This window comes from Oncorhynchus keta, unplaced genomic scaffold, assembly GCF_023373465.1.
Source record: "Oncorhynchus keta strain PuntledgeMale-10-30-2019 unplaced genomic scaffold, Oket_V2 Un_scaffold_626_pilon_pilon, whole genome shotgun sequence".
NCBI lineage: Eukaryota > Metazoa > Chordata > Actinopteri > Salmoniformes > Salmonidae > Oncorhynchus > Oncorhynchus keta.
In genome coordinates this window covers 105001-132317 of record NW_026290977.1, presented here as the reverse complement: position 1 = coordinate 132317, position 27317 = coordinate 105001, and the positions used below count along the sequence as shown (strand labels likewise).

Sequence of the window (27317 nt, the reverse complement as noted above, 5' to 3'; positions counted from 1 at the left end):
GTGCTGACTGTTTCACTTTGTTGTCCTCTTTCTTTTCCTTTTTCTTCTGTCCTTCTTTTGTCCTTATTTTGTCTTCCTTTCTTCTGTTAACTAGATATTTTTTGTTGTTATTCTTTGTAAGCTAGCTAGCTTCTTCCAGGAGAGTCCCTAGCAACTGCTTAGCAACAAGTAAACAATTCTGCTAGCAATTCAGCTAGCTAAGATAACTGTACAATTTTATGAAAAATAGTTAATTTTTCAAAAGCCTGTCTTTTTTGGTTTGTTCCTTGTTTTGTCTTCTATTGAGTCTTACAGTTTTCTCTTGATTTTTTCGATGTACTTCACTCTAAAAAACCATTTAAATCTCAATATATACAGGAGCTCATTTTTCAGCAGCTGCTCAATTTAGAACTCCGGAACACAAAAATTATTATGGGATGTATTAGGTTATAGTATTATTATGGGATGTATTATGTTATATTATTATTATTATGGGATGTATTATGTTATATTATTATTATTATGGGATGTATTATGTTATATTATTAATATTATGGGATGTATTATGTTATATTATTATTATGGGATGTATTATGTTATGTTAATTTTATGGGATGTATTATGTTATATTATTATTATTATGGGATGTATTATGTTACCAGCTGGCCGGTGTGTTTACGGACATATTCAATCAATCCCTATACCAGTCTGCTGTTCCCACATGCTTCAAGAGGGCCACCATTGTTCCTGTTCCCAAGAAAGCTAAGGTAACTGAGCTAAACGACTACCGCCCGTAGCACTCACTTCCGTCATCATGAAGTGCTTTGAGAGACTAGTCAAGGACCATATCACCTCCACCCTACCTGACACCCTAGACCCACTCCAATTTGCTTACCGCCCAAATAGGTCCACAGACGATGCAATCTCAACCACACTGCACACTGCCCTAACCCACCTGGACAAGAGGAATACCTACGTGAGAATGCTGTTCATCGACTACAGCTCGGCATTCAACACCATAGTACCCTCCAAGCTCGTCATCAAGCTCGAGACCCTGGGTCTCGACCCCGCCCTGTGCAACTGGGTACTGGACTTCCTGACGGGCCGCCCCCAGGTGGTGAGGGTAGGCAACAACATCTCCTCCCCGCTGATCCTCAACACGGGGGCCCCACAAGGGTGCGTTCTGAGCCCTCTCCTGTACTCCCTGTTCACCCACGACTGCGTGGCCACGCACGCCTCCAACTCAATCATCATTGAAAATGTATCCCATCATAAAGACAATGAGCAACAACTCCTATTACACAACTAGTGAATCCACATAACACATATCAGTGTACCATGAAACAAAACTACACATTGGTGCCCTAAAATCCTGATAAACCCAGTCATTCTGGACGGAGGCCAGCGACTGTTTAGTCTAAATTACACTCAACAGTGGTAGGCTTGATTACCAACAACGACGAGACGGCCTACAGGGAGGAGGTGAGGGCCCTCGGAGTGTGGTGTCAGGAAAATAACCTCACACTCAACGTCAACAAAACTAAGGAGATGATTGTGGACTTCAGGAAACAGCAGAGGGAACACCCCCTATCCACATCGATGGAACAGTAGTGGAGAGGGTAGCTAGTTTTAAGTTCCTCGGCATACACATCACAGACAAACTGAATTGGTCCACTCACACTGACAGCGTCGTGAAGAAGGCGCAGCAGCGCCTATTCAACCTCAGGAGGCTGAAGAAATTCGGCTTGTCACCAAAAGCACTCACAAACTTCTACAGATGCACAATCGAGAGCATCCTGGCGGGCTGTATCACCGCCTGGTACGGCAACTGCTCCGCCCTCAACCGTAAGGCTCTCCAGAGGGTAGTGAGGACTGCACAACGCATCACCGGGGGCAAACTACCTGCCCTCCAGGACACCTACACCACCCGTTGTTACAGGAAGGCCATAAAGATCATCAAGGACATCAACCACCCGAACCACTGCCTGTTCACCCCGCTATCATCCAGAAGGCGAGGTCAGTACAGGTGCATCAAAGCTGGGACCGAGAGACTGAAAAACAGCTTCTATCTCAAGGCCATCAGACTGTTAAACAGCCACCACTAACATTGAGTGGCTGCTGCCAACACACTGTCATTGACACTGACCCAACTCCAGCCATTTTAATAATGGGAATTGATGGGAATTATGTAAATATATCACTAGCCACTTTAAACAATGCTACCTTATATAATGTTACTTACCCTACATTATTCATCTCATATGCATATGTATATACTGTACCCTACATCATCGACTGCATCCTTATGTAACACATGTATCACTAGCCACTTTAACTATGCCACTTTGTTTACTTTGTCTACACACTCATCTCATATGTATATACTGTACTCGATACCATCTACTGTATGCTGCTCTGTACCATCACTCATTCATATATCCTTATGTACATGTTCCTTATCCCCTTACACTGTGTATAAGACAGTAGTTTTGGAATTGTTAGTTAGATTACTTGTTGGTTATCACTGCATTGTCGGAACTAGAAGCACAAGCATTTCGCTACACTCGCATTTAACATCTGCTAACCATGTGTATGTGACAAATAAAATTTTTGATTTGATTTGATTTGATGTTTATATTATTATTATTATGGGATGTATTATGTTATTATTATTATGGGATGTATTATGTTATATTATTATTATTATGGGATGTATTATGTTATATTATTATTATTATGGGATGTATTATGTTATATTATTATTATTATGGGATGTATTATGTTATATTATTATTATTATGGGATGTATTATGTTATATTATTATTATTATGGATGTATTATGTTATATTATTATTATTATGGGATGTATTATGTTATATTATTATTATTATGGGATGTATTATGTTATATTATTATTATTATGGGATGTATTATGTTATATTATTATTATTATGGATGTATTATGTTATATTATTATTATTATGGGATGTATTATGTTATATTATTATTATTGTATTATGTTATATTATTATTATTATGGGATGTATTATGTTATATTATTATTATGGGATGTATTATGTTATATTATTATTATGGGATGTATTATGTTATATTATTATTATGGGATGTATTATGTTATATTATTATTATTATGGGATGTATTATGTTATATTATTATTATGGGATGTATTATGTTATATTAATATTATGGGATGTATTAGGTTATAGTATTATTATGGGATGTATTAGGTTATATTATTATTATTATGGGATGTATTATGTTTATTATTATGGGATGTATTTAAATATATTATTATTATGTATTTGGTTATATTATTATTAGGATGTATTTGGTTATATTATTATTATGGGATGTATTTGGTTATATTATTATTATGGGATGTATTTGGTTATATTACATTTTTTAAAATAAATAATTTTATTTATTTATCCTTTATTTAAATAGGCAAGTCAGTTAAGAACAAATAATAATTTACAATGACGGCCTACATCGGCCAAACCCGGGTTGATGCTGGGCCGATTGTGCGCCGCCCTATGGGACTCCCAATCACGTCCGGTTGTGATACAGCCTGGGATAGAACCAAGGTGTCTGTAGTGAATCCTCTAGCACTGAGATGCAGTGCTTAGACCACTGCGCCACTCAGGAACCCGTTATTATTGGCTGTGTTAGTTTATGAAATCTGACTTCTTGGATATGATGTTAATGATGTCAGAGAAAAACCTCACTGAATCATTCAGAACATGAAGAACCATGTTTGTCTTGGTCAAATGTACTTTATGACATCATCACCAGAGAACAAGGTAAAACCTCCCAGACAGGTCAAATGTACTTTATGACATCATCACCAGAGAACAAGGTAAATCCTCCCAGACAGGTCAAATGTACTTTATGACATCATCACCAGAGAACAAGGTAAAACCTCCCAGACAGGTCAAATGTACTTTATGACATCATCACCAGAGAACAAGGTAAAACCTCCCAGACAGGTCAAATGTACTTTATGACATCATCACCAGAGAACAAGGTAAAACCTCCCAGACAGGTCAAATGTACTTTATGACATCATCACCAGAGAACAAGGTAAAACCTCCCAGACAGGTCAAATGTACTTTATGACATCATCACCAGAGAACAAGGTAAATCCTCCCAGACAGGTCAAATGTACTTTATGACATCATCACCAGAGAACAAGGTAAAACCTCCCAGACAGGTCAAATGTACTTTATGACATCATCACCAGAGAACAAGGTAAATCCTCCCAGACAGGTCAAATGTACTTTATGACATCATCACCAGAGAACAAGGTAAAACCTCCCAGACAGGTCAAATGTACTTTATGACATCATCACCAGAGAACAAGGTAAAAACCTCCCAGACAGGTCAAATGTACTTTATGACATCATCACCAGAGAACAAGGTAAAACCTCCCAGACAGGTCAAATGTACTTTATGACATCATCACCAGAGAACAAGGTAAAACCTCCCAGACAGGTCAAATGTACTTTATGACATCATCACCAGAGAACAAGGTAAAACCTCCCAGACAGGTCAAATGTACTTGATGACATCATCACCAGAGAACAAGGTAAAACCTCCCAGACAGACAACACACACACAAGTCTGTTTTATCCCAACAGAAACACTGTTTTGGCTGGACAAATAAAGAGAAACTGGAGGGCTCCACACAAAGGACTGAAGAATTGGTTTCTCAACCCTTCTTACTGTATTGCCTTCCATGGAACTGTGGTCTCAATTTTTCCAAAGTTCTTGGTCTGATTGCAATCTCCAGATGGATCGCTTGCAGTGGTCTGGTTTTAAACGAAGAGAAAAAACAAGGTCCAAACGACAAATATCAGACAAGCAGTAATCAGATATGCAGTATGACATTTTCTTTCTCGGAACACACACACACACACACACAACACACCACACACACACACACACACACACACACACACACACACACACACACACACACACACACACACACACACACACACACACACAACACACACACACACACACTCACACACACACACACTGAAGACACACCACCCTCATACGCCTTTTCCTAAAACAATCCTTCACTGTTCCCTCAAGTTTAGTAATAATGGCTTCATGGAACTGTGGTCTCAATTTTTCCAAAGACACCAGACCCACGAGGCCTCGTCACAAACAATCAAAAAGTCCATTGATATTCAAGCAGTAACAGATATGCAGTATGACTGATTTTCTGATTCTCTGACTGGAACAGGCACACACACTTCACACACAGACTGACTGACTGATTACTATTACTATACAGGCACACATGGGCTTCTAGATCCACAGTGTGACTGACTGACTGACTGACTGACTGCATCAGGCATCACACACTTCATCCACAGTGTGACTGACTGACTGACTGACTGACTAACTGACTATACAGGCAGCACATGGGCTTCAGATCCACAGTGTGACTGACTGACTGATTACTATACAGGCATCACACACACTTCTAGATCCACAGTGTGACTGACTGACTGACTGACTGACTGACTGACTGACTGATTACTATACAGGCATCACATGGACTTCAGATCCACAGTGTGACTGACTGACTGACTACTGACTGATACAGGCAGCACATGGACTTCTAGATCCACAGTGTGACTGACTGACTGACTTACTATACAGGCATCACATGGACTTCCTCAAACAATCCACAGTGTGACTGACTGACTGACTACTACAGGCATCACATGGGCTTCTAGATCCACAGTGTGACTGACTGACTGATTACTATACAGGCATCACATGGAATCTTCTAGATCCACATTGTGTGACTGACTGACACTGACTGACTGATTACTATACTATACAGGCAGCACATGGACTTCAGATCCACAGTGTGACTGACTGACTGATTACTATACAGGCATCACATGGACTTCTAGATCCACAGTGTGACTGACTGACTGATTACTATACAGGCATCACATGGACTTCCAGATCCACAGTGTGACTGACTGACTGACTATACAGGCATCACATGACTGATCCACAGTGTGACTGACTGACTGATTACTATACAGGCATCACATGGACTTCCAGATCCACAGACTGACTGACTGACTGACTGACTGATTACTATACAGGCATCACATGGACTTCTAGATCCACAGTGTGACTGACTGACTGACTGACTGACTGATTACTATACAGGCATCACATGGACTTCAGATCCACAGTGTGACTGACTGACTGACTTGATTACTATACAGGCAGCACATGGACTTCTAGATCCACAGTGTGACTGACTGACTGATTACTATTACAGGCATCACATGGACTTCTAGATCCACAGTGTGACTGACTGACTAACTGACTGACTGACTGACTGATTACTATACAGGCATCACATGGGCTTCTAGATCCACAGTGTGACTGACTGACTGATTACTATACAGGCATCACATGGGCTTCTAGATCCACAGTGTGACTGACTGACTGACTGACTGACTGACTGATTACTATACAGGCATCACATGGGCTTCTAGATCCACAGTGTGACTGACTGACTGACTGACTGACTGACTACTATTACAGGCATCACATGGGCTTCTAGATCCACATGGGCTTCTAGATCCACGTGTGACTGACTGACTGATTACTATACAGGCATCACATGGGCTTCTAGATCCACAGTGTGACTGACTGACTGACTGACTGACTACTATACAGGCATCACATGGACTTCAGATCCACAGTGTGACTGACTGACTGATTACTATACAGGCAGCACATGGACTTCTAGATCCACAGTGTGACTGACTGACTGACTTACTGACTGACTATACAGGCATCACATGGGCTTCTAGATCCACAGTGTGACTGACTGACTGATTACTATACAGGCATCACATGGGCTTCTAGATCCACAGTGTGACTGACTGACTGACTTACTATTACTAGGCATCACATGGACTTCTAGATCCACAGTGTGACTGACTGACTGACTAACTGACTGATTACTATACAGGCATCACATGGACTTCCAGATCCACAGTGTGACTGACTGACTGACTACTGACTGATTACTATACAGGCAGCACATGGACTTCTAGATCCACAGTGTGACTGACTGACTGACTGACTGACTGACTGACTGACTGACTGATTACTATACAGGCATCACATGGACTTCTAGATCCACAGTGTGACTGACTGACTGACTGACTGATTACTATACAGGCATGACTTCTAGATCCACAGTGTGACTGACTGACTGACTAACTGACTTACTATACAGGCATCACATGGACTTCTAGATCCACAGTGTGACTGACTGACTGATTACTATACAGGCATCACATGGGCTTCTAGATCCACAGTGTGACTGACTGACTGACTGACTGACTGACTGACTGATTACTATACAGGCATCACATGGGCTTCTAGATCCACAGTGTGACTGACTGACTGACTGACTGACTGACTGACTGACTGACTGATTACTATACAGGCATCACATGGGCTTCTAGATCCACAGTGTGACTGACTGACTGACTGACTGACTGACTGACTGACTGATTACTATACAGGCATCACATGGGCTTCTAGATCCACAGTGTGACTGACTGACTGATTACTATACAGGCAGCACATGGACTTCCAGATCCACAGTGTGACTGACTGACTGACTACTACTACTGGCATACAGGCAGCACATGGACTTCTAGATCCACAGTGTGACTGACTGACTGACTGACTGACTGACTGATTACTATACAGGCATCACATGGACTTCCAGATCCACAGTGTGACTGACTGACTGATTACTATACAGGCATCACATGGGCTTCCAGATCCACACTGTGACTGACTGACTGACTGACTGATTACTATACAGGCATACAGGCTGACTCAGATCACATGGACTTCTAGATCTGTGACTGACTGACTGACTAACTGACTGATTACTATACAGGCAGCACATGGACTTCCAGATCCACAGTGTGACTGACTGACTGATTACTATACAGGCATCACATGGGCTTCTAGATCCACAGTGTGACTGACTGACTGACTGACTGACTGACTGATTACTATACAGGCATCACATGGACTTCCAGATCCACAGTGTGACTGACTGACTGATTACTATACAGGCATCACATGGACTTCAGATCCACAGTGTGACTGACTGACTGATTACTATACAGGCATCACATGGACTTCTAGATCCACAGTGTGACTGACTGACTGACTGACTGACTAACTGACTGATTACTATACAGGCAGCACATGGACTTCAGATCCACAGTGACTGACTGACTGACTGACTGACTGACTGACTGACTGACTGACTGACTGATTACTATACAGGCATCACATGGACTTCAGATCCACTGAGGACTGACTTGACTGATGACTGACTGAACTGACACTATACAGGCATCACATGGACTTCAGAGTGTGACTGACTGACTGATTACTATACAGGCATCACATGGGCTTCCAGATCCACAGTGTGACTGACTGACTGATTACTATACAGGCACTGACTGATCTGACTGACTGACTGACTGACTGACTACTGATACAGGCATCACATGGACTTCAGATCCACAGTGTGACTGACTGACTGACTACTGACTATACAGGCATCACATGGGCTTCTAGATCCACAGTGTGACTGACTGACTGATTACTATACAGGCATCACATGGGCTTCTAGATCCACAGTGTGACTGACTGACTGACTGACTGACTGATTACTATACAGGCATCACATGGACTTCTAGATCCACAGTGTGACTGACTGACTGACTGACTGACTGATTACTATACAGGCAGCACATGGACTTCCAGATCCACAGTGTGACTGACTGACTGACTGACTGACTGACTGACTGACTGATTACTATACAGGCATCACATGGACTTCTAGATCCACAGTGTGACTGACTGACTGACTGACTGACTGATTACTATACAGGCATCACATGGACTTCTAGATCCACAGTGTGACTGACTGACTGATTACTATACAGGCATCACATGGACTTCTAGATCCACAGTGTGACTGACTGACTGATTACTATACAGGCATCACATGGACTTCTAGATCCACAGTGTGACTGACTGACTGACTGACTGACTGACTGATTACTATACAGGCATCACATGGACTTCCAGATCCACAGTGTGACTGACTGACTGACTGACTGACTGATTACTATACAGGCATCACACGGACTTCTAGATCCACAGTGTGACTGACTGACTGACTGACTGACTGACTGACTGACTGATTACTATACAGGCATCACATGGACTTCCAGATCCACAGTGTGACTGACTGACTGATTACTATACAGGCATCACATGGACTTCCAGATCCACAGTGTGACTGACTGACTGACTGACTGACTGACTGACTGACTGACTGATTACTATAGGCATCACATGGACTTCTAGATCCACAGTGTGACTGACTGACTGATCCACAGTGTGACTGACTGACTGATTACTATACAGGCATCACATGGACTTCTAGATCCACAGTGTGACTGACTGACTGACTGACTGACTGACTGACTTACTATACAGGCAGCACATGGACTTCCAGATCCACAGTGTTACTGACTGACTGACTGACTGATTGACTGACTGACTATCTGACTGACTGAAGTTGGCTGCCATCATCTGTGTGTGATTTCAAGTTCAGGTCATTTATTTAACTGTATATGGGCTCGACATGAAAGAGCCTGCAGACCAAACGGCCAACTGGGTTCTGGATCATATAAATAATCCCGAGGCTTGCCTTTTAAATAAATATCTGATTCACTCAATATTAGCTCTCCAAGAGGCCTGTTTATTGTTGGACTGCCTGGGGGGTTCAATTGAGTAAGAAACCACTGTCGTTATCGCCAAATCAAAGGCGTGTGATTAGAAAGGGAGCTTGACAGAGACTGCGACCGCACTTAACAAATAAATAGTTCCTCCCGTGTGTGTGTGTGTGTCTGTATGCATGTGTGTCACAGCGAATGGATCCAAACCCATTGTGGAACCATGGTACGATGGAGCCAGGTGCTTTCCTTTGATCAGACCGGTGTAACCTACTATACCACAGTGGGATCCATTTGACCAAATCTAAAAAGGTTAAAAAAAACAATCAAATTCCTTCTTTAACTCAAACTGTTGTAACGTAATACCATCTATAACAACCTGGATTGTTATCGTAACCCCCACGGGACAGAAGACATTTGGTCTGTATTTGTTGCCTGGGTGGCTGAGTGAGATGACGTTATCCATTTTAAAAGCATGTGGCTGTGACATCAGAATCAGAGACCAAAGATGATGTCCTCTGTCGATTACAGCTGGGCTGTGCGTGTGCGTGTGCGTGCATGTGTGTGCGTGTGCGTGTGTGTGTGAAAGTGTCAGAGATGGGGGGGGCTCAGCAGAACATTCTGGAAGTGATGCCGTCAATGTGCTTGGAAAGCAGAACAAAATCCCTCCATAAAGAGATGATGGGTTGAGAAATTGTCTGGAAAATAACAAACCAAGACTCCAAACATAGGAGTGATATTTGAGGCAGGATGAACACTTCCGTAGACTTGGGTTTAGTTTGTGTCACTAGGCATGTACCTGCTTGTTTGAACAGTCATTTAACCTATTATAACCTATAACCTAATATACTAAAGAAAAAATCATCATGCAACAATTTATAAGATTTTACTGAGTTACAGTTCATATAAGGAAATCAGTCAAATGAAAGAAAGGAATTAGGTCCTAATCAATGGATTCCACATGACTGAGCAGGGGTGTAGTCATGGGTGGGCCTGGGAGGGCATAGGCCCACCCACTGGGGAGCCTGGCCCAGCCAATCAGAATGAGTTTTTACCCACAAAAGGGCTTTATTACAGACTGAAATACTTTTCACTTACAACTATACATATATATACAGTTGAAGTCAGAAGTTTACATCCAGTGAGGTTGGAATCATTACAACTCGTTTTACAACCACTTCACACGTCTTGTTGTTAACAAACTATAGTTTTGGCAAGTCGGTTAGGACATCTACTTTGTGCATGACACAAGTCATTTTTCCAACAATTGTTTACAGACAGATGATTTCACTAATAATTCACTGTATCACAATTCCAGTGGGTCAGAAGTTTACATACTCTAAGTTGACTGTGCCTTTAATCAGCTTGGAAAATTCCAGAAAATGATGTCATGGCTTTAGGAACTTCTGATTGGAGGTGTACCTGTGGATGTATTTCAAGGCCTACCTTCAAACTCAATGCCTCTTTGCTTGACATCATAGAAAAATAAAAATAAATCAGCCAAGACCTCAGAAAGAAATTGTACACCTCCACAAGTCTGGTTCATCCTTGGGAGCAATTTACAAATGCCTGAAGGTACCACGTTCATCTGTACAAACAATAGTACGCAAGTATAAACACCATGGGACCACGCAGCCGTCATACCGCTCAGGAACGAGATGCCTTCTGTCTCCTAGAGATGAACGTACTTTGGTGAGAAAAGTGCAAATCAATCCCAGAACAACATCAAAGGACCTTGTGAAGATGCTGGAGGAAACAGGTACAAAAGTATCTATATCCACAGTAAAACGAGTCCTATATCGACATAACCTGAAAGGCTGCTCAGCAAGGAAGAAGCTACTGCTCCAAAACCAGCATTAAAAAGCCAAACTACGGTTTGGAACTGCACATGGGGAGAAAGATTGTACTTTTTGGAGAAATGTCCTCTGGTCTGATGAAACAAAAATATAACTATTTGGCCATAATGCCCATCGTTATGATTAGAGGACAAAGGGGGAGGCTTGCAAACCGAAGAACACTATCCCAACCATGAAGCACAGGGGTGGCAACATCATGTTGTGGGGGTGCTTTGCTGCAGGAGGGACTGGTGCACTTCACAAAATAGATTTCATCATGAGGTAGGAAAATTATGCGGATATATTGAAGTAACATATCAAGACATTAGTCAGGAAGTTAAAGCTTGGTTGCAAATGGGTCTTCCAAATGGACCATGACTCCAAGCATGCTTCCAAAGTTGTGGCAAAATGGCTTAAGGACAACAAAGTCAAGGTATTGGAGTGGCCATCACAAAACCCTGACCTATCCTATTGAAAATGTGTGGACAGAACTGAAAAAGCGTGTGCGAGCAAGGAAATCTGACTCAGTTACACACCAGCTCTGTCAGGAGGAATGGGCCAAAATTCACCCAACTTATTGTGGGAAGGTTGTGAAAGTCTACCTGAAACGTTTGACCCAAGTTAAACAATTTAAAGGCAATGCTACCAAATACTAATTGAGTGTATGTAAACTTCTGACCCACTGGGAATGTGATGTAAGAAATAAAAGCTGAAATAAATAATTATCTCTACTTAAATGTAAATGTACTATTATTCTGACATTTCACATTCTAAAATAAAGTGGTGATCCTAACTGACCTAAAACAGGGACTTTTACTGGGATTAAATGTCAGGATATGTCAGAAAAACTGAGTTGAAATGTATTTGGCTAAGGTGTATGTAAACTTCTGACTTCAATTGTATATTATACCCCCTTTTCTCCACAATTTCAATCTTGTCTCATCGCTGCTACGCCCCAACAAGCTCTAGAGGTGAAGGTTGAGTCATGAGTCACTTGGGAGGACTGTATATACTGTCTATTTACACTCCAGACTCCAACATTGCTCATACTAATATTTATATATTTCTTAATTCCATTCTTTTCATTTTTAGATTTGTGTGTATTGTTTGATGTTACGGCACTGTTGGCGCTAGGAACAAAAGTGTTTCACTACACCCGCAATAAATATGTGCTAAATATGTCTGCTAAATATCTGCTAAATATGTGTATGTGACCAATAACATCTGCTAAATATGTGTATGTGATCAGTACAATGTGATTTCACTCCCTACCAGGATATAGGAATGTGAAATAAAGTGTAAAGCATGTGTTTTGAGATTGGGCTCACCAGTGTTAGTATATACTGTACGTTTGTGTGAATATAAGAGGCAGTGTGTGTGTGTGTGTGTGTGTGTGTGTGTGTGTGTGTGTGTGTGTGTGTGTGTGTGTGTGTGTGTGTGTGTGTGTGTGTGTGTGTGTGTGTGTGTGTGTGTGTGTGTGTGTGTGTGTGTGTGTGTGTGTGTGTGTGTGTGTGTGTGTGTGTGTGTGTGTGTGTGTGTGTGTGTGTGTGTGTGTGTGTGTGTGTGTGTGTGTGTGTGTGTGTGTGTGTGTGTGTGTGTGTGTGTGTGTGTGTGTGTGTGTGTGTGTGAATATAAGAGGTGTGTGTGGAATATACGAGGTGTGTGTGGAGATGAGCTGTGCATGCCAGTGAGGAGAGCAGGTGCAGCTGTCTCTATAGCACCATGTCCTAGAATGTAGGGAATATCCTGGCCCCCACCAACCCCATGTCATCTCAGCTTTCCCACCCACCTCTCTGCTCTTCTCCCTCCATATAACTAAAAACAGGCACATCTCATGGTGCCAAAGATCAGCAGGGGTCCTCTGGAGCAAGAGTCAAAGGGCAAAACTGGGTTGGGCTTAATTACCAACAGGGAGGAGTCCTAGGTGAAGTTCCTCCCCAGTTTAACATATCAGCTACAATACACACACATCATGTGATACACATGTGTAACTGCCAAAATAAAGGAAACCCCCAACATAAAGTGTCTTAATAGGTCGTTGGGAACCAGGAGCCGTCAGAACAGCTTCTCGATGCACCTTGACACAGATTCTACACGTTTCTGAACCTCTATCAGAGGGAAACAACATTCTTCCACAACGATTTCCATCACGTGTTTTTGTTGTTGTTGTTGTTGGTGGTGTTGATAAACGCTGTCTCGGGCGCCGCTCCAGAATCTCCCATAAGTGTTCAATTGAGATCTGTTGACTGAGACGGCCGTGGTACATGGTTTACATCGCTTTCATGTTCACCCCTCGTGCCCTGTGGATGGAGGGCATTGGTATATGGTTTACATGGTTGTCATGTTCACCAGTCATTGACCCCTCGTGCCCTGTGGATGGAGGGCATTGTCATCCACTCCCATCACGGTTCAAATGATTCAACATAGGTTGAAGGTCCCTCAGAATGTCTGTGTATGTACTGGCGTTAACCTTGCCCTCTAAGGGGCTGAGCAGGACAGGAACATGAACCCACGCCATAACAGAGCCTCCAGAACACTCATTCACTCAAGTGTTTCCATTCTTTTGGCACTACCTGTAGGTGGTGTTCCCGTGCTCAGATGTTACTGATGTCTGTCAGATCTTACAACACCTGGATAGGTATTTCACATATCAGTTAATCACATCATGTGTTGTAGCATTCCGGTGCCAGACGGCACAGTCGATGACGTGGCGCGCAACCATTCGCTGAGCAGGGGAACACGACTCGTGTGATGCACACACTAAAATCCAATGGTTCTATACAGCGCCAAACAAGGGTTCTTTGGCTTGTAATCATAGCGGAACCGTTTTTGATGCTATATGGAACCTTTTTTTTTTAAGGTTCTATAAAGAACTCTTTCATAAGATTCTAAGAAGAACCATAAAAAAGGTTCCACAGATCCACTGATGTTTCAGGCCTAAGTCTAGATTCTACCCTTTTGGTTCCAGGTAGAACCCTCTTGGGAACACTTTCCACAGAGCGTTCTACATGGAATCCAAGAGGGTTCTACCTGGAACTAAAAGGGTTCTCCTATGGGGACAGTCAAAGAACCCTTTTGGAACCCTTTTTCTAAGAGTGCGTGGTATTTCTTGTGTACCATTTTTCAGGTCATTGTTCCAAACGGCAATTTGTTTTGAATTACTCAGTTTGTACTTGATGACTTACCTGGCTTAAATAAAGGTCAAATAAGATTTTTTTATTTAACTAGGCAAGTCATTTAAGAACAAATTCTTATTTATAATGACAGCCTATCAGGGAACAGTGGGTTAACTGCCTTGTTCAAGGGCAGAACGATAGATGATTTACTTGTCAGCTCGGGGATTCAACCCAGCAACCTTTCAGTTACTGGCCCAACGTGTGAACCACTAGTCTACCTGCCGCCCCAGTTGTATGGCTGTTATTGGGCTTTCACATGTCATATAGCTAACCTCCTTCACATGTCATATAGCTGAATCCTCCTTCACATGTCATATAGCTCCCTCCTCCTTCACATGTCATATAGCTGAATCCTCCTTCACATGTCATATAGCTGACTCCTCCTTCACATGTCATATAGCTCCCTCCTCCTTCACAAGTCATATAGCTCCCTCCTCCTTCACAGGTCATATAGCTCCCTCCTCCTTCACAGGTCATATAGCTGACCTCCTCCTTCACATGTCATATAGTTGACTCCTCCTTCACATGTCATATAGCTCCCTCCTCCTTCACAGGTCATATAGCTCCCTCCTCCTTCACATGTCATATAGCTCCCTCCTCCTTCACATGTCATATAGCTCCCTCCTCCTTCACAGGTCATATAGTTGACTCCTCCTTCACATGTCATATAGCTCCCTCCTCCTTCACAGGCCATATAGCTGACTCCTCCTTCACATGTCATATAGCTGACTCCTCCTTCACATGTCATATAGCTCCCTCCTCCTTCACATGTCATATAGCTCCCTCCTCCTTCACAGGTCATATAGTTGACTCCTCCTTCACATGTCATATAGCTCCCTCCTCCTTCACAGGCCATATAGCTGACTCCTCCTTCACATGTCATATAGCTGACTCCTCCTTCACAGGTCATATAGTTGACTCCTCCTTCACATGTCATATAGCTCCCTCCTCCTTCACATGTCATATAGCTCCCTCCTCCTTCACATGTCATATAGTTGACTCCTCCTTCACATGTCATATAGCTCCCTCCTCCTTCACATGTCATATAGCTGACTCCTCCTTCACATGTCATATAGCTGACTCCTCCTTCACATGTCATATAGTTGACTCCTCCTTCACATGTCATATAGCTCCCTCCTCCTTCACATGTCATATAGCTGACTCCTCCTTCACATGTCATATAGCTCCCTCCTCCTTCACATGTCATATAGCTGACTCCTCCTTCACATGTCATATAGCTGACTCCTCCTTCACATGTCATATAGCTGACTCCTCCTTCACAGGTCATATAGCTCCCTCCTCCTTCACATGTCATATAGCTCCCTCCTCCTTCACATGTCATATAGCTGACTCCTCCTTCACATGTCATATAGCTGACTCCTCCTTCACAGGTCATATAGCTGACTCCTCCTTCACATGTCATATAGCTCCCTCCTCCTTCACAGGTCATATAGCTCCTCCTCCTTCATATGTCATATAGCTGACTTCTCCTTCACAGGTCATATAGTTGACTCCTCCTTCACATGTCATATAGCTCCCTCCTCCTTCACAGGTCATATAGCTGACTCCTCCTTCACATGTCATATAGCTGACTCCTCCTTCACATGTCATATAGCTGACTCCTCCTTCACATGTCATATAGCTGACTCCTCCTTCACATGTCATATAGCTGACTCCTCCTTCACATGTCATATAGCTGACTCCTCCTTCACATGTCATATAGCTGACTCCTCCTTCACATGTCATATAGCTCCCTCCTCCTTCACAGGTCATATAGCTGACCTCCTCCTTCACATGTCATATAGTTGACTCCTCCTTCACATGTCATATAGCTCCCTCCTCCTTCACAGGTCATATAGCTGACTCCTCCTTCACATGTCATATAGCTGACTCCTCCTTCACAGGTCATATAGCTGAATCCTCCTTCACAGGTCATATAGCTGAATCCTCCTTCATAGGTCATATAGCTGAATCCTCCTTCACAGGTCATATAGCTCCCTCCTCCTTCACATGTCATATAGCTGAATCCTCCTTCACATGTCATATAGCTGAATCCTCCTTCGCAGGTCATATAGCTCCCTCCTCCTTCACATGTCATATAGCTGACTCCTCCTTCACAGGTCATATAGCTGACTCCTCCTTCACATGTCATATAGCTCCCTCCTCCTTCACATGTCATATAGTTGACTCCTCCTTCACATGTCATATAGTTGACTCCTCCTTCACATGTCATATAGTTGACTCCTCCTTCACATGTCATATAGCTGACTCCTCCTTCACATGTCATATAGCTCCCTCCTCCTTCACATGTCATATAGTTGACTCCTCCTTCACATGTCATATAGCTCCCTCCTCCTTCACATGTCATATAGCTGACTCCTCCTTCACATGTCATATAGCTCCCTCCTCCTTCACAGGTCATATAGCTCCCTCCTCCTTCACAGTCATATAGCTGACTTCTCCTTCACAGGTCATATAGTTGACTCCTCCTTCACATGTCATATAGCTGACTCCTCCTTCACAGGTCATATAGCTGACTCCTCCTTCACAGGTCATATAGCTGACTCCTCCTTCACAGGTCATATAGCTGACTCCTCCTTCACATGTCATATAGCTGACTCCTCCTTCACATGTCATATAGCTGACTCCTCCTTCACATGTCATATAGCTGACTCCTCCTTCACATGTCATATAGCTGACTCCTCCTTCACAGGTCATATAGCTGACTCCTCCTTCACAGGTCATATAGCTGACTCCTCCTTCACATGTCATATAGTTGACTCCTCCTTCACATGTCATATAGCTGACTCCTCCTTCACAGGTCATATAGCTGACTCCTCCTTCACATGTCATATAGCTGACTCCTCCTTCACAGGTCATATAGCTGAATCCTCCTTCACAGGTCATATAGCTGAATCGTCCTTCATAGGTCATATAGCTGAATCTTCCTTCACAGGTCATATAGCTGAATCCTCCTTCACAGGTCATATAGCTGAATCCTCCTTCACATGTCATATAGCTGAATCCTCCTTCACAGGTCATATAGCTCCCTCCTCCTTCACATGTCATATAGCTCCCTCCTCCTTCACATGTCATATAGCTGAATCCTCCTTCACAGGTCATATAGCTGACTCCTCCTTCACATGTCATATAGTTGACTCCTCCTTCACAGGTCATATAGCTGACTCCTCCTTCACATGTCATATAGCTGACTCCTCCTTCACATGTCATATAGCTGACTCCTCCTTCACATGTCATATAGCTCCCTCCTCCTTCACATGTCATATAGCTGACTCCTCCTTCACATGTCATATAGTTGACTCCTCCTTCACATGTCATATAGCTGACTCCTCCTTCACGTCATATAGCTGACTCCTCCTTCACAGGTCATATAGCTGACTCCTCCTTCACAGGTCATATAGCTGACTCCTCCTTCACATGTCATATAGCTGACTCCTCCTTCACAGGTCATATAGCTGACTCCTCCTTCACATGTCATATAGCTCCCTCCTCCTTCACAGGTCATATAGCTGAATCCTCCTTCACAGGTCATATAGCTGAATCCTCCTTCACATGTCATATAGCTGAATCCTCCTTCACATGTCATATAGCTCCTCCTCCTTCACAGGTCATATAGCTGACGCCTCCTTCACATGTCATATAGCTGACTCCTCCTTCACATGTCATATAGCTGACTCCTCCTTCACATGTCATATAGCTGACTCCTCCTTCACAGGTCATATAGCTGACTCCTCCTTCACATGTCATATAGCTGACTCCTCCTTCACATGTCATATAGCTGACTCCTCCTTCACATGTCATATAGCTGACTCCTCCTTCACATGTCATATAGCTGACTCCTCCTTCACAGTTCATATAGCTGACTCCTCCTTCACAGGTCATATAGCTGACTCCTCCTTCACATGTCATATAGCTGACTCCTCCTTCACAGGTCATATAGCTGAATCCTCCTTCACATGTCATATAGCTGACTCCTCCTTCACAGTTCATATAGCTGACTCCTCCTTCACAGGTCATATAGCTGACTCCTCCTTCACATGTCATATAGCTGACTCCTCCTTCACAGGTCATATAGCTGACTCCTCCTTCACAGGTCATATAGCTGAATCCTCCTTCACATGTCATATAGCTGAATCCTCCTTCACAGGTCATATAGCTGAATCCTCCTTCACATGTCATATAGCTGACTCCTCCTTCACAGGTCATATAGCTGACTCCTCCTTCACATGTCATATAGCTGACTCCTCCTTCACAGGTCATATAGCTGACTCCTCCTTCACATGTCATATAGTTGACTCCTCCCCCCACCTGCTACTGTACCTGTGTAACACTATAACTTTAGACCGTTCCTAGCCCATACCCGGTGCACACATCAACAACAGTCACCCTCGAAACATCGTTACCCATCGCTCCACAAAAGCCACGGCCCTTGCAGAGCAAGGGGGAACCACTACTTCAAGGTCTCAGAGCAAGTGACGTCACTGATTGAAACACTATTTAGCGCGCACCACCGCTAACTAAGCTAGCGTTTCACATCCGTTACACCTGCATGCAGTACAGTAACATCAGGTTACTGCTCTTTAGGTCTCCTGACATGATGCAGTACAGACAACTCCTGCACTTCTTTCATCCTAAATCAAGCACTGAGCTTTTGTTCATAAACTATTTTTCAAATTTGATTTTACCAGGCAAGTTACTTAAGAACAAATTCTTATTTTCAATGACGGCCTAGGAACAGTGGATTAACTGCCTTGTTCAGGGGCAGAACGATTTGAATAGTGTCAGCTCGGGGATTCAATCTTGCAACCTTTCGGTTACTAGTCCAACGCTCTAACCACTCTACCTGCCTCCCCAACTATCATCTTAACTTCAATCTAGAGGAGAGAGAGATGAGAGAGGGGTTTAACACCTGACAGAGCACTCGTTCCTATGGTGATAAAAACACCTTCCTGACCCAGTAGTTTAACACCTTACAGAGCACTAGTTCCTATGGTGATAAAAACACCTCCCTGACCCAGTAGTTTAACACCTGACAGAGCACTAGTTCCTATGGTGATAAAAACACCTCCCTGACCCAGTAGTTTAACACCTGACAGAGCACTAGTTCCTATGGTGATAAAAACACCTCCCTGACCCAGTAGTTTAACACCTGACAGAGCACTAGTTCCTATGGTGATAAAAACACCTCCTGACCCAGTAGTTTAACACCTGACAGAGCACTAGTTCCTATGGTGATAAAAACACCTCCCTGACCCAGTACTTTAACACCTTACAGAGCACTAGTTCCTATGGTGATAAAAACACCTTCCTGACCCAGTAGTTTAACACCTGACAGAGCACTAGTTCCTATGGTGATAAAAACACCTTCCTGACCCAGTAGTTTAACACCTGACAGAGCACTAGTTCCTGTGGTGATAAAAACACCTTCCTGACCCAGTAGTTTAACACCTTACAGAGCACTAGTTCCTATGGTGATATAAACACCTTCCTGACCCAGTAGTTTAACACCTGACAGAGCACTAGTTCCTATGGTGATATAAACACCTTCCTGACCCAGTAGTTTAACACCTTACAGAGCACTAGTTCCTATGGTGATAAAAACACCTTTCTGACCCAGTAGTTTAACATCTGACAGAGCACTAGTTCCTATGGTGATAAAAACACCTTCCTGACCCAGTAGTTTAACACCTGACAGAGCACTAGTTCCTATGGTGATAAAAACACCTTCCTGACCCAGTAGTTTAACACCTTACAGAGCACTAGTTCCTATGGTGATAAAAACACCTTCCTGACCCAGTAGTTTAACACCTGACAGAGCACTAGTTCCTATGGTGATAAAAACACCTTCCTGACCCAGTAGTTTAACACCTTACAGAGCACTAGTTCCTATGGTGATAAAAACACCTTTCTAACCCAGTAGTTTAACACCTTACAGAGCACTAGTTCCTATGGTGATAAAAACACCTTCCTGACCCAGTAGTTTAACACCTTACAGAGCACTAGTTCCTATGGTGATAAAAACACCTTCCTGACCCAGTAGTTTAACATCTTACAGAGCACTAGTTCCTATGGTGATAAAAACACCTTCCTGACCCAAGTAGTTTAACACCTGACAGAGCACTAGTTCCTATGGTGATAAAAACACCTTCCTGACCCAGTAGTTTAACACCTTACAGAGCACTAGTTCCTATGTGATAAAAACACCTTCCTGACCCAGTAGTTTAACACCTTCAGAGCACTAGTTCCTATGGTGATAAAAACACCTCCTGACCCAGTAGTTTAACACCTTACAGAGCACTAGTTCCTATGGTGATAAAAACACCTTCCTGACCCAGTAGTTTAACACCTTACAGAGCACTAGTTCCTATGGTGATAAAAACACCTCCCTGACCCAGTAGTTTAACACCTGAGCACTAGTTCCTATGGTGATAAAAACACCTCCTGACCCAATAGTTTAACACCTGACAGAGCACTAGTTCCTATGGTGATAAAAACACCTTCCTGACCCAGTAGTTTAACACCTTGAGCACTAGTTCCTATGGTGATAAAAACACATTCCTGACCCAGTAGTTTAACACCTTACAGAGCACTAGTTCCTGTGGTGATAAACACCTTCCTGACCAAGAAGTAGTTTAACACCTTACAGAGCACTAGTTCCTATGGTGATAAAAACACCTCCCTGACCCAGTAGTTTAACACCTGACAGAGCACTAGTTCCTATGGTGATAAAAACACCTTCCTGACCCAGTAGTTTAAAACCTTACAGAGCACGAGTTCCTATGGTGATAAAAACACCTTCCTGACCCAGTAGTTTAACACCTTACAGAGCACTAGTTCCTATGGTGATAAAAACACCTTCCTGACCCAGTAGTAACACCTGACAGAGCACTAGTTCCTGTGGTGATAAAACACCTTCCTGACCCAGTAGTTTAACACCTGACAGAGCACTAGTTCCTATGGTGATAAAAACACCTTCCTGACCCAGTAGTTTAACACCTTACAGAGCACTAGTTCCTATGGTGATAGAAACACCTTTCTAACCCAGTAGTTTAACACCTGACAGAGCACTAGTTCCTATGGTGATAAAAACACCTCCCTGACCCAGTAGTTTAACACCTGACAGAGCACTAGTTCCTATGGTGATAAAAACACCTCCTTAACCCAGTAGTTTAACACCTGACAGAGCACTAGTTCCTATGGTGATAAAAACACCTTCCTGACCCAGTAGTTTAACACCTGACAGAGCACTAGTTCCTATGGTGATAAAAACACCTTCCTGACCCAGTAGTAACACCTGACAGAGCACTAGTTCCTATGGTGATAAAAACACCTTCCTGACCCAGTAGTTTAACACCTTACAGAGCACTAGTTCCTATGGTGATAAAAACACCTTCCTGACCCAGTAGTTTAACACCTTACAGAGCACTAGTTCCTGTGGTGATAAAACACCTTCCTGACCAAGAAGTAGTTTAACACCTTACAGAGCACTAGTTCCTATGGTGATAGAAACACCTTCCTGACCCAGTAGTTTAACACCTGACAGAGCACTAGTTCCTATGGTGATAAAAACACCTTCCTGACCCAGTAGTTTAACACCTGACAGAGCACTAGTTCCTATGGTGATAAAAACACCTTTCTAACCCAGTAGTTTAACACCTGACAGAGCACTAGTTCCTGTGGTGATAGAAACACCTTCCTGACCCAGTAGTTTAACACCTTACAGAGCACTAGTTCCTATGGTGATAGAAACACCTTTCTGACCCAGTAGTTTAACACCTTACAGAGCACTAGTTCCTATGGTGATAGAAACACCTTTCTAACCCAGTAGTTTAACACCTGACAGAGCACTAGTTCCTATGGTGATAAAAACACCTTCCTGACCCAGTAGTTTAACACCTGACAGAGCACTAGTTCCTATGGTGATAAAAACACCTTCCTGACCCAGTAGTTTAACACCTGACAGAGCACTAGTTCCTATGGTGATAAAAACACCTTCCTGACCCAGTAGTTTAACACCTTACAGAGCACTAGTTCCTATGGTGATAAAAACACCTTCCTGACCCAGTAGTTTAACACCTTACAGAGCACTAGTTCCTATGGTGATATAAACGCTTTTGTACATTAATTGCAAAGATGACATAATGACTTATGAATCAATAATCGTGCTGCGTATCTTTTTGAAAATCTTCAGAAAGTGATGCTAAGCAATGATACCATGTTGGATATAAAGTGTTTGTTCAAACCTCATATTTATTCTCCAGCTCTTGTATCTTCCCCTGCCCCCCAATACACCACGACGAGCCAGTAATGAGCCAGGAGTTCAGCTCCCCCTGTACACAGACCACCAGTCCTGAGGCCCTGCTACACAGGCTTTTAATGAACTACTAGGACGAAGACCAAGATTTTCATTCCAGGTTTTGATTCCAATTCATTTAGCATGTGTGTGATCCAGCTCATCAAGCTCGACGTGAGTATGGTATATTTTCAGATTATACTGTATATATATTTGTATTACCTAACCGCTCCACGTTCCCATCGAACTTCAAATGGACAGAATCTGTCTGAAGTATCAAACATTCCTTTATTCAGAAACACTAATGAGCACAGAGTAGCCAGAATGTTATCCATTTCACACACACACACACACACACACACACACACACACACACACACACACACACACACACACACACACACACACACACACACACACACACACACACACACACACACACACACACACACCTCTACACCCGACTACTTTATTACCTTCCCAACGTTGCTGAGATAATTAGTTGATTACTTCACCACCATGGGGGATCCATGCTCTTTTCATCTTGGAGGTACATGTAGAGTTGCATCACCTGACTGGAGCCCCGGCGGTATCAGACACCCCTACCGGACACCCCTACCAGACACCCCTATCAGACACCCCTACCGGGCACCCCTATCAGACACCCCTACCGGACACCCCTACCGGACACCCCTACCAGACACCCCTACCAGACACCCCTACCGGACACCCCTACCGGACACCCCTACCAGACACCCCTACCGGACACCCCTACCGGACACCCCTACCAGACACCCCTACCGGACACCCCTACCGGACACCCCTACCAGACACCCCTACCAGACACCCCTACCGGACACCCCTACCAGACACCCCTACCGGACACCCCTACCAGACACCCCTACCGGACACCCCTACCAGACACCCCTACCAGACACCCCTACCGGACACCCCTACCAGACACCCCTACCAGACACCCCTACCAGACACCCCTACCAGACACCCCTACCAGACACCCCTACCGGACACCCCTATCAGACACCCCTACCGGACACCCCTATCAGACACCCCTACCAGACACCCCTACCGGACACCCCTACCGGACACCCCTACCAGACACCCCTACCGGACACCCCTACCGGACACCCCTACCGGACATCCCTACCAGACACCCCTACCGGACACCCCTACCGGACACCCCTATCAGACACCCCTACCAGACACCCCTACCAGACACCCCTACCGGACACCCCTACCAGACACCCCTACACGGACACCCCTACCAGACACCCCTACCAGACACCCCTACCGGACACCCCTACCGGACACCCCTACCAGACACCCCTACCGGACACCCCTACCGGACACCCCTATCAGACACCCCAACCGGACACCCCTATCAGACACCCCTACCAGACACCCCTACCAGACACCCCTACCGGACACCCCTACCGGACACCCCTACCAGACACCCCTACCAGACACCCCTACCGGACACCCCTACCGGACACCCCTATCAGACACCCCTACCGGACACCCCTATCAGACACCCCTACCAGACACCCCTACCGGACACCCCTACCGGACACCCCTACCAGACACCCCTACCGGACACCCCTACCGGACACCCCTACCGGACATCCCTACCAGACACCCCTACCGGACACCCCTACCGGACACCCCTATCAGACACCCCTACCAGACACCCCTACCAGACACCCCTACCAGACACCCCTACCAGACACCCCTACCGGACACCCCTACCAGACACCCCTACACCCCTACCAGACACCCCTACCAGACACCCCTACCAGACACCCCTACCGGACACCCCTACCGGACACCCCTACCAGACACCCCTACCGGACACCCCTACCGGACACCCCTATCAGACACCCCAACCGGACACCCCTATCAGACACCCCTACCAGACACCCCTACCAGACACCCCTACCAGACACCCCTACCAGACACCCCTACCGGACACCCCTACAGACACCCCTACCAGACACCCCTACCAGACACCCCTACCGGACACCCCTACGGACACCCCTATCGGACACCCCATCAGACACCCCTATCAGACACCCCTACCAGACACCCCTACCGGACACCCCTACCGGACACCCCTACCAGACACCCCTACCGGACACCCCTACCGGACACCCCTACCGGACATCACCCCTACCAGACACCCCTACCGGACACCCCTACCGGACACCCCTATCAGACACCCCTACCAGACACCCCTACCAGACACCCCTACCGGACACCCCTACCAGACACCCCTACCGGACACCCCACCCCTACCGGACACCCCTACCGGACATCCCTACCAGACACCCCTACCGGACACCCCTACCGGACACCCCTACCGGACACCCCTACCGGACACCCCTACCAGACACCCCTACCAGACACCCCTACCAGACACCCCTACCAGACACCCCCATCGGACACCCCTACCAGACACCTCTACCGGACACCCCTACCAGACACCCCCATCGGACACCCCCATCGGACACCCCTACCAGACACCCCTACCAGACACCCCTACCAGACACCCCTACCAGACACCCCCATCGGACACCCCTATCAGACATCCCTACCGGACACCCCCACCAGACACCCCTACCAGACACCCCCATCGGACACCCCTACCAGACACCCCCATCGGACACCCCTACCAGACAGCCCTACCAGACACCCCTACCGGACACCCCCATCAGACACCCCCATCGGACACCCCCATCAGACACCCCTACCGGACACCCCCATCAGAAACCCTCATCAGACACCCCTACAGGACACCCCTACAGGACACCCCCACCGGACACCCCCATCGGACACCCCTGTCAGACAACCCCATCAGACACCCCTACCGGACACCCCCATCGGACACCCCCATCAGACAACCCCATCAGACACCCCCACCGGACACCCCCATCGGACACCCCTGTCAGACAACCCCATCAGACACCCCTACCGGACACCCCCATCAGACACCCCATCAGACGCCCCTACCGGACACCCCTATCAGACACCCCTACAGGACACCCCTACCGGACACCCCCACCGGACACCCCCATCGGACACCCCTGTCAGACAACCCCATCAGACACCCCTACCGGACACCCCCATCGGACACCCCCATTGGACACCCCCATCAGACACCCCCATCAGACACCCCTACCGGACACCCCCATCAGACACCCGCACCGGACACCCCCATCGGACATCCCTGTCAGACACCCTACCGGACACCCCCATCAGACACCCCTATCGGACACCCCCATCAGACACCCCTAACGGACCCCCCCATCAGACACCCCTACCGGACACCCCCATCAGACACCCCCACCGGACACCCCCATCAGACACCCCTACCGGATACTCCCATCAGACACCCCCATCACTACAGAACGTACCAGGGTCATCATCAGAAACGGCACGATACTGAGAGGGAGGAGGCATGAGACAGACTGTACCAAGGAGAGACTGACTAACACCAGGCGTACGTAGTCTACACGACTATATATTCATACTAGTAGTAGTCATTAGTCCTGCTCTAGTCTATATATTCATACTAGTAGTAGTCATTAGTCCTGTTCTAGTCTATATATTCATACTAGTAGTAGTCATTAGTCTGTTCTAGTCTATATATTCATACTAGTAGTAGTCATTAGTCCTGCTCTAGTCTATATATTCATACTAGTAGTAGTCATTAGTCCTGCTCTAGTCTATATATTCATACTAGTAGTAGTCATTAGTCCTGCTCTAGTCTATATATTCATACTAGTAGTAGTCATTAGTTCTGCTCTAGTCTATATATTCATACTAGTAGTAGTCATTAGTCCTGCTCTAGTCTATATATTCATACTAGTAGTAGTCATTAGTTCTGCTCTAGTCTATATATTCATACTAGTAGTAGTCATTAGTCCTGCTCTAGTCTATATATTCATACTAGTAGTAGTCATTAGTCCTGCTCTAGTCTATATATTCATACTAGTAGTAGTCATTAGTCCTGCTCTAGTCTATATATTCATACTAGTAGTAGTCATTAGTCCTGCTCTAGTCTATATATTCATACTAGTAGTAGTCATTAGTCCTGCTCTAGTCTATATATTCATACTAGTAGTAGTCATTAGTCCTGCTCT

General features: G+C 44.9%; 1 protein-coding gene across 1 annotated transcript; it reads left to right on the top strand.

Annotated features, from left to right (window-relative positions):
- The first annotated feature begins 23304 nt into the window (after positions 1-23304).
- On the top strand, positions 23305-26636 carry LOC127929259 (MAGE-like protein 2). The gene is made up of 2 exons (XM_052517221.1): positions 23305-23334; positions 25851-26636. The coding sequence occupies exons 1-2, from the start codon at positions 23305-23307 to the stop codon at positions 26634-26636; spliced, it is 816 nt and encodes a 271-aa protein (XP_052373181.1).
- Positions 26637-27317: the final 681 nt, after the last annotated feature.

Bases quoted from the DNA above. Each gene is read 5' to 3' on its own strand.
- LOC127929259 (XM_052517221.1), top strand. From the start codon at position 23,305: ATGTGTGTGATCCAGCTCATCAAGCTCGAC. The intron at 23,335-25,850 runs GTGAGTATGGTA...CACCCCTACCAG, and splicing joins TCCAGCTCATCAAGCTCGAC to ACAGCCCTACCAGACACCCC.